At 43.7% G+C, this 8,669-nt stretch overlaps 1 protein-coding gene across 1 annotated transcript in view; it reads left to right on the top strand.

The window, feature by feature from the left end:
* METTL14 (methyltransferase like 14) overlaps positions 1 to 2,848 on the top strand; it is a gene marked incomplete at its 5' end in the record, with an annotated part of 12,809 nt that extends 9,961 nt beyond the window's left edge. The window contains 2 exons of the mRNA XM_009867471.1: positions 1,046 to 1,256; positions 2,462 to 2,848. Of these exons, the coding sequence (XP_009865773.1) occupies positions 1,046 to 1,256; positions 2,462 to 2,775 (525 nt within the window). The remainder of the gene's footprint in view (positions 1 to 1,045; positions 1,257 to 2,461) is intronic.
* Positions 2,849 to 8,669: the final 5,821 nt, after the last annotated feature.

Raw genomic sequence — 8,669 nt, 5'->3', positions numbered from 1 at the left:
TTCTCCGCAGGCTACAGGCTCCGACGGTGACCTGCTCCAATGCGGGCTTCCCACGGGCTACAGCCCCCTTCAGGCATCCACCCACTCGGTGTGGAGTCCTTAGAGTGGACATCTACACGGTGGTCCTCACGGTGGACACCTACACCCTGCCCATGGGCTGCAGGGGGACAACCCGCTTCACCACGACCTGGAGGACTCTCTGCTCTGGTGCCTGGAGCTCACCCTCCCCGCTCCTTCTTCACTGACCTTGGTGTCTCCACATATTCTCCTCTGTCTCTCTGCCGGTTGTTGTGCGGTGCAGTTCTTTTTCCCCATTTCTTAAACGTGTTTTCACAGAGGTGTTTCTATCCCATCATCACTGGTGGGCTCAGCCTTGGCCAGCGCTGGGTCCGTCTTTGGAGCTGCCTGGCGTTGGGTCTGTCAGTCTGGGTCCGTCTTTGGAGCTGCCTGGCGTTGGCTCTGTCAGCCATAGGGGAAGCTTCTAGCAGGTTCTTGCAGAAGCCACCCCTACAGCCCCCCCCGCCACTGAAACCCAGGCAGGCAAACCCAATACAGAAGGCTACCTCTGTAAAAGGTACAGTATGAAAAGTACATCTGAATTTAACTGACTGGCTATTTTATGAGTGAAAACTTGTAAAATTATTTGTGTGAATAAAGTTAGGATCAGAATGCCATTGAAAGTTTTAATCAATAACTCATAACTGTTGCCTTAGTTGTGCCATCACCTCTCTTTCCTTGTGTGATTTCTCAGCCTTTCTGACACAAAACTCTAATTTTGCTGTGACTGAAGTAGTCAAAATATCTCATCTCAGCCTCCATTTGAGTTTTACCACTTCCTAGTGTAGTACTCTCGGCTTTGTTTTCAAAGCTGATAACTCCAGCTTGTTCTGTTCCTCTAGTTCGTGCTTGAGGCTTTCCTCTGTAGGATCTCCTCTGCCTAGAATTAATTAGCTTCTCTTTCCATCATGCTCCAGCCATGGATGTCTGTGCCGTAGCGGTATGGGCACCACGTGACAGGTCCTTTTCTGTGTTCTTGTGTGCGTAGGAGCACTGCCTCATGGGCATTAAAGGAACTGTACGTCGCAGCACGGATGGTGACTTCATCCACGCAAACGTTGATATCGACCTCATCATCACAGAAGAGCCCGAAATTGGCAACATAGAAAAACCCGTCGAGATTTTTCACATCATCGAGCATTTTTGCCTTGGACGACGACGTCTTCATCTTTTTGGGAGGGACAGTACAATTCGACCAGGTGACTATTCGGTTTATTTCTGCTAAATAGTTTAAATTTTGATTCACGTGAATTAACCCTCTTCGATCCTCTGAGACGGTTCTGGTGGAAGTTGAAATAATACTGGTTAATCCTAATGCACGATTCTTCTGCCAAGATGTCCACCAGCTGAAAAGCTCTGTATTTCTGCAAATAACCCTATTTCCACCACCATGGGATTATGATACCACAGAAAGCCAGATGAGCTTTCTTGGTGACTTCTCCATAGTGGAAATCTAGTCCTGAGTGAGAATTCTACTGGATGGAGAAAATTTCCACGTTTCCTACGCTCCTGTTCAGATAATTACCCAGCCTAACGTTCAGCAACAGAGAGAGGGGTTGTGGCATCACTCCACGGTTCTCCTAACACTGTTACGATAGCAAAGTGACTTCTGCTCTACTTAATGTCTGTCTCTCATGATCAAAGAGCAGAAAATTGTGGTAGGAGTTACAATCTCACTTGCCTATTTTCGTGGTAAGAATGTCAGCTTGAGGTGAGTCCTCGGCCTCTGTTACAGGAGCATCATTTAGAACCCTGCCAAGTGAAATTACCATTAAGTTATGATTCCTGTTATGGTTATTATGTTTGAGAACAAAACCAAGTCACAAATCCAGTCTAATACTGGATTTTGGTTTAAAACTCTTCACTTTTAAAAGTGCTCAAACCTTTATGCTTTTGCTTTCACCATGTTATCTCTAATTGATGATAATACTGAAATTACAGAGTGCTGGACTGCTGATGTGTAGTTTCAGTCTCTTTAGTTTTCACCATATTATCTCTAGTTGAAGATAATACTGAAATTACAGAGTGCTGGACTGCTGATGTGTAGTTTCTTTCTCTTTAGTTGATATTCTGAATATTGTTGTGCTGTAAGAACAAGCAGAAGGGAGGGGAAGAGCTGCTGTGAAACAACAGCATTGAATGTTCTTACAGCCATGTTTAATTTAAACAAACGAAATACAGATGTAGAAGAGAAGCCCTTTGAAAGACCAGACTTGTCAGCAGCTTTGGTTTTCCTAGAGGTAGCCCTTTCATTCCCTTCAGGCAGAGGTGATGTGTAGTTAAATGTCTGTTCCTGTCACTTGAGTGTTCATTTTCTAGGAAAAAGACAATCTCGGCCTTGAAGCAGCACATTTGTTCTGGCTATTGTTGACTTTGTTTTTTGTTTGTTTTTTTCCCCCCATAGGTTGGCTGACCGTAGGACCCACTCTCACAAACAGCAATTTCAACGCTGAAACGTATTCTTCGTACTTCACAGCTCCCAACTCCCACCTCACCGGCTGTACTGAAGAGATAGAACGACTTCGGCCCAAGTCTCCACCTCCTAAGTCCAAATCTGACCGGGGCGGTGGTGCTCCGAGAGGAGGAGGACGAGGAGGGACTTCAGCAGGCCGAGGAGAAAGGGGCAGAGAGAGGAACAGAACTAACTTTCGGGGCGAGAGGGGTGGCTTCCGAGGGGGCCGTGGAGGTACCCATAGAGGAGGCTTCCCCACCCGCTGATGACTGACAGGTAGTTGCTACACCCTATCCCTGAATCTTTTTCTTAGTCTTATTTTTGTTAGAATGATTTATTTTGGGGACTCAAGCTAGATGACTTGGAAAATTGGTTTTGGTGCAAGCAGCTACAGAGAGCAGGCGGGGCTCCTGCGCGTCACCGCGTCCAGCTCAGCCGTCCTGACAGCTTCTGGTTGTCAAAGCAGAGCGCGGCGCCTCTTCCAACTGCAGGCAGGACTGAAGCCGAGATCCTCGCTCTTCCCTCACGACACCTGCAAAGTGTGGGCTTTTCTCCACAACACAGATTCTTCTGCTGCCTTTGGAGCTTCAGGTTTGGACTGACTTGGATTAATGCGGTGGAGTGGTCATGAAATGCAGTTCTGAATTGCATGGCCATGGCAGATGTGCTCGCTTATTCCTGAACGAATAAGTGCTGTGTCTATCTTGACACCAATTTTAATTTCTCTGAAACCGAGGAACAAATCGAATAAATAGATTTCTTGTTTTTCCTATTTGTTTTAAATTTCCTGAATTTTTCCTGGGAATAGGGAACAAGATGTGGTGGTGTTAGGTTTTGGGGTTTGTCTTTTTTGGTTTTTTAAATTACGATGTGTATTAACTCACTTCTCATGTATGTAGTAGGGAGAGTGGTAATTCTGTGCAGTTCTGTGTTGCACAGGCGAGAAATTGTGCATCCAGAACTTGTGCACAGCTCTGAACTGCTTTTTGAGTGGGGATTTTCACCCAGCGTCTGTTCCTAATAGCATTGTTCTTTTTGGTGGGGAAAAGCAGTTTTATTGCAGAGCAATTGCAATATAAGTCGTAGAAAGACGTCGTTGGAGGTCCTGTTGGAAATGGGAGGTGATGCAAGAGCTGGCGCTTCCTGGAAAGAATCACCTGGGTACTGAAGGCGCAGTAATGGAACCGAGTGTTTTGCTTTGCCTGGGGACGTGGCACATGTGGAAAATAGGCTACAGTGTGAAAATAAAATTCACTGTGATAGCTGCAATATTTGGTTTTAGCAAAACCATAACTCTGAATTTGTTAGTCTGAACAAACCCAAGTTCAAGTCTCAAAAAAATCGGCTTTTAAGTCCCATCGTGTTTCTCTGTTGAAGCCTAGCGTCAATGCAATAATTATCCTGTAAAGTAGGGGATTATTAAACTTGTCTATCGAAGCTAATGTTGAAATAGTTTTCTTAGTGGTTTGTGGGTTTGTTCTCCTCAAGGTTTTGGGATTGCTGCACTTTACTGTGGTTTCCTCGTAAAAGAGCCGGCAGTAACTGTTCTTCAGGTACACGAAACCTCAGCAGAGAAATTTTTAGGGTCTGGTGAACTCGTGGCCTTGGTGGTTTGCCCACTAAGGGCGTGCTGAAGTGCAGATGAAACTTGCTTAGTGCTTGCATTTTGTTCCTTGTGTTGTATTTGCACACCTGGAGAGTGACCAGATTTTGGGAAGGGGGTGTCTGAAGGCAGGGTAGTGCTCTTTGGACTGTCACTGCGGTCTGCCAGCCACGGCTTGGAACCGCATCTCGTAGGAGTTTATACACCACAGTAAGTAAGAAATTGTTTCCGGGTGTTTGCCCTATCTTGCTAAGTAAATACTGGAGACACATCACCTTAGGAAGATTCCTTTTGTGCCAGTGGGAAGTCTTTTTTTTTTTTTTCTCAAATAGTAGATGATGTTAATTCCCTTTTCTCCTTTTAAATTACCTGCCTGTGCGTGGGCTCCTCTTAACACAGAAGATGAGGCTACGCTGAAGAAAGTCTCAAAAACAACTGTTTGAGTTGTGGATCTGTGTCTGTGTGCAGAAGTTGGGCTGCAGCTTAAGATTTCACTGACTTGGGAAATCAATTGCACACGGTCTGGCCAGAACCAAAAATTCTACAAAATAAATGTTTCGTGACCATGTGGAGTTAAGTTTTTGGGGAGTTGGGTTTTTTTTGTTTCTTCTGAAAAGTGAAATACTTAAAGTGGTGTAAGGAAAGAAGAAGTAGTGCACAAGGGATCGTTCGGTAAGGTCTCTCAGGCTGGGCCGGCTGCACCGAGGAAGCGTGATGTGCACGTTCTTACCAAGCCGCCAACCTTACTTGAGGTCAGTGGACAAGGACACAGAACTTGTGTCCACTGTGAAGATGGGCATGTGCTGGGTGTGATCTGAAGACGGGTGTTCCAACAGCCCTAAAGGTGAGACAGCGGTGCCTGCGTGTGTGTACCCCAAGGCTTGATCTAGTGTACTCGTAGGTGTGGAGATGGCACTTAGAAAATGCTGCGGTGGGAGACTATTCCACCTCGAATTACACAGTGAAAATCTGGCCATTTTGTAAATTATTATTAATTTGGACCATGTCTCAAGCGGTGTCTAGAGATGAAAAGCTTTTAATTTTGTTACCGGTTGTCAGTTAATTGGTGTAGCTCTGATGCTTTACCAGGCAGAGGAGGAGAATGCTAATATGATGAACCGTAAATAATTGAAGACTTAATGTGAGCCTGCTCGCCTTGAACATAAAAAGCCTGACAGGTTTCTTCCTTCGTGGTTTCATTAAATGCGTAATGCCACCAATCCGATCTGTTACGCCCGTCTCGGTCTTGTCATCTCTTTTTATTCAGGAAGAGGCTTATAGTACTTGGACTATCTTACAGCCTGTGTGAAATCACTGAAGAATTGGACAGTTGCACTGACAAGATATTCAGGAGGTCCCAGCATTGAGCTTCAGAGGGATTTTAAGACATTGGTCAACTGTAAATCGTTGTGTGTAAAACCAGCCATTAGCTTGAGAATTCTTTACATTTTCCAACACCAGCGGTCACAAGAGACTTGAACAATATATTACAAAGTGTTTTGTTCCAGTTTAGCAATACACGTTCAGTAGGATTTCAATATCTGCAATCGTAAAAGTTTAACAAACTAATAAAAATTATTTGCCTACAGTCTAGTTGTCTTGGATGCTGTAACTCGTGCTCAGTTTTTTGTGCTAAATTGAAGAGGAGCCACGTAGGAAAAGCAGGTGTCTTTTCTCTGAATAATTTAGGAGGAAAATGAAGGTCCACTATAAGGGTGTCTGGTATTGCTTCTAACACATCAGGTTCTCCCCAACATTAAACAGTTCAGTGCTCAGGTGATTGGTCACAAAATCTTACACAATATTATTAACAGATAATTATGTTATGGACGTATCTATATATAATAGATTATATCTTTTATTCTATTAATCTAGCATATATATTACAATGTGCTAATAATTCTGATTTGTGTGTTTCCTTCAAGAAGAACTGAAAAACTACAGTTTAAGGGAGATCAGAGGAACTCGTCTCAATCAGATGCCTCCAATGTGGGCAGCACAGTCCTTCTTCGGCCTTCCTGTCAACTTCACGGCTAATGTACTCGTATTGAAACAAGGGTGGGAGGGCAAACCTGTCCTGCTATCAAAACCTGAAGGACGTAGGGAAATATTTCTGGAGTTGCAAGGAAAAAACAGAAGTGAAATTGGGTTCAATTCCCGTTCGGTCCCCACGTGTTGCCTGATCTAGTCGAGAGGTGGTGTCCCTGGCGACAGAGAGGCTGGATTAAAATGATCTCTAAGGTCCCTTCCAGCCTGGGCCATTCTCTGAAATTCACGTGCTTGCTAGATTTGGTTTTAGTTCAGTCTTCTTTGGGGTTTTGTTTGAAACGGAAAAAGACTTCGGTCTTGGAGAAATGAAGGAGTTAACAGACTCTTCTCTTAATCATCACAGATTATGATTATTTTTCTCCCTGGGAGCTTGGTCCTGTCTAAACGTCAGCTCTCTGTCACTCCAGCAAGCTGGACAGACTACAAGCAAGTTCAGATTGTTTTTAACATAGGACATTATTACTATTTTTTTTTGAATGTAAAGGTCTTACATGTCCAAACATCAGAATACTAAAATCTTTAACAACTTAGGAAGAAAGGGAAGCTGTGTGAGCCCACAATTCCAGCAGGCAGGGAAAAGGCTGCTGTCTCAGTCCTTTGCGTGAATATGATCATTTTCCTGACTGGCATTGCTGCTTGTTCCAGAACAGCATCCTCTGTGGCTCATAATTGCTACCATTGAATCCCACCTGTCATTACCTACACATGGAAAGAAAAAGAAAAATCCGCCCTGTAATTTTCCTTTCGGGCACTACAGATGTTGCAGCGGTGGTTGTTGGTCAGACAACCTGTTGGAGGATTTTATTCATTTCTGCCCCCTCCAAAAAACACCAAATCTCCAGCTCATGATTCTTGGAGACGTCAGCAAACTGGGAGCTGCAATTTAATTCTGTGTTGCGTACGCAAAATCATCGCAGCCCGCTAACTGGTGTGTAAAGCACGACACGCGGCAGCAGCAGAGCTAATTGCCACGCGGCTTTAATTTTAAAGCAAAAAAGCTCTTTAGTGCACAAAAGGTGTAGAATTGTCTCTTACTGCTTTTATTAGTGGTGCTGTTGTCCCTGGAAACTGTGCAAGCTCTGCCTTATTCCAAATAATCCTACGCCATAACTTGTTTTCTGTTAGGGCTGCAGATGTTCATCACTTTTTGCTTTCGCTCCGAACAGGCTTAAACTTCATAAAAAGTAGGATTTGTGCAGAATACAGGAACGTGAACTCTTAAACTGTCATCCTGGAAATGCTGGCAAGTCCCATGCTCAAAAGCCACCATTTGCTTTCAGGAGTTTCCCAGGTAACAAGAAGCATTTCCCTGAGCTCCCTTCCAGGTGCTGCAGCCTGGTAAAGATTTTAATATCCTGGAATATACTTAAATCTTGAGCTTTGTGCAAGTTAAGAGGCTCAGCTGCTGAAGCATGCCTGCACACGCACTGGTGGGATGGGATCTCTTCTGTCTGGAGTGGTATTAAGAGAAATGATGGTTATGGTTGTGTCCTTCTTTCCTAGAACTTACTACTTTGAGAAAAAAAAAGGTATCGTCCAGCACCCTTTAAGCTAGTCTGGGTGAAGGAATCTTCCACTTCACCCTGAGATGAGGGAAAAGCATTTTTAGAGTCTGGTAGGGAGCAGCACGCTTTACTTAGTTGAGATATTCTTTTCTCCTTCTAAAAAAGATAATTTGTTTAATCCAGTGATGGTTTTGATGTTAAATCACCAGAATTTTGGAAAAATGCTTGTTGAGAACAACTTGGAAGTTAATACAGCAACTCCAGTTGTCTCTGTTAAAGGCAATTTTCAAGGTAGATGTGACCGAAAATCGTTGTGTAAAAAACTGGAGTGTCTGCATAATTAACAAATACCCTTAATGGGTCGGTTGGTTCTAGTATTTCAGTATGGTGGTTTTCACATAAGAAGGGGAAAATAGTCTTGTCTAATTAACTAAAAACCCCACAAAAAACAAAACCCCAGAAGCCAGGGAGGGGGAAGGAGGTCTAGCACGGAAGTGTTGACTGATGGCTCATTTCAATTACACACGTAGAATAAACAGCAATGTTAGAATAGGTTAAAAGGTTTGTTTAAGCAGCACCGAGGGGATCAAAATGCTGTGTTTAAAAAAAAAGATGATCTGGGTTGATGTCTGTAAAGGGTAAAAAGCACGTAAAGGGTGAGGAGCACGTATGACCATGTGTATTTCTCGTGTTATATTTACATTATAGAATTACAGCAGCATTGCCAGATAAATTTACTTATCTGTAGCCATTGCTAGTTTAGATTTTTGTTACATAGATTAGAGGTTGATACGTGCTCTGATGACATCTCTGGAAACTCACATCTGGACTTTCTTAATGATTGTTTTCAAGAACAATGACGTATTTGGGTCAGCTCGCTGCAGAATACCTCGGGCGTTGATCCTTTGCAGAGCTATATCTCGGAGCGGTTTGCTTTCTTCAGCCAGCGGAGCTTTTTTAGAGCAAAACCTTTTTCCTTCCCATGTCCGAGCTAGCAATAAGC

Source organism: Apaloderma vittatum, unplaced genomic scaffold (assembly GCF_000703405.1).
Source record: "Apaloderma vittatum isolate BGI_N311 unplaced genomic scaffold, ASM70340v1 scaffold11684, whole genome shotgun sequence".
NCBI classification, from domain to species: domain Eukaryota; kingdom Metazoa; phylum Chordata; class Aves; order Trogoniformes; family Trogonidae; genus Apaloderma; species Apaloderma vittatum.
Note: the sequence above shows the minus strand (reverse complement) of the source record. Positions and strands in the feature narration are given on the sequence as shown.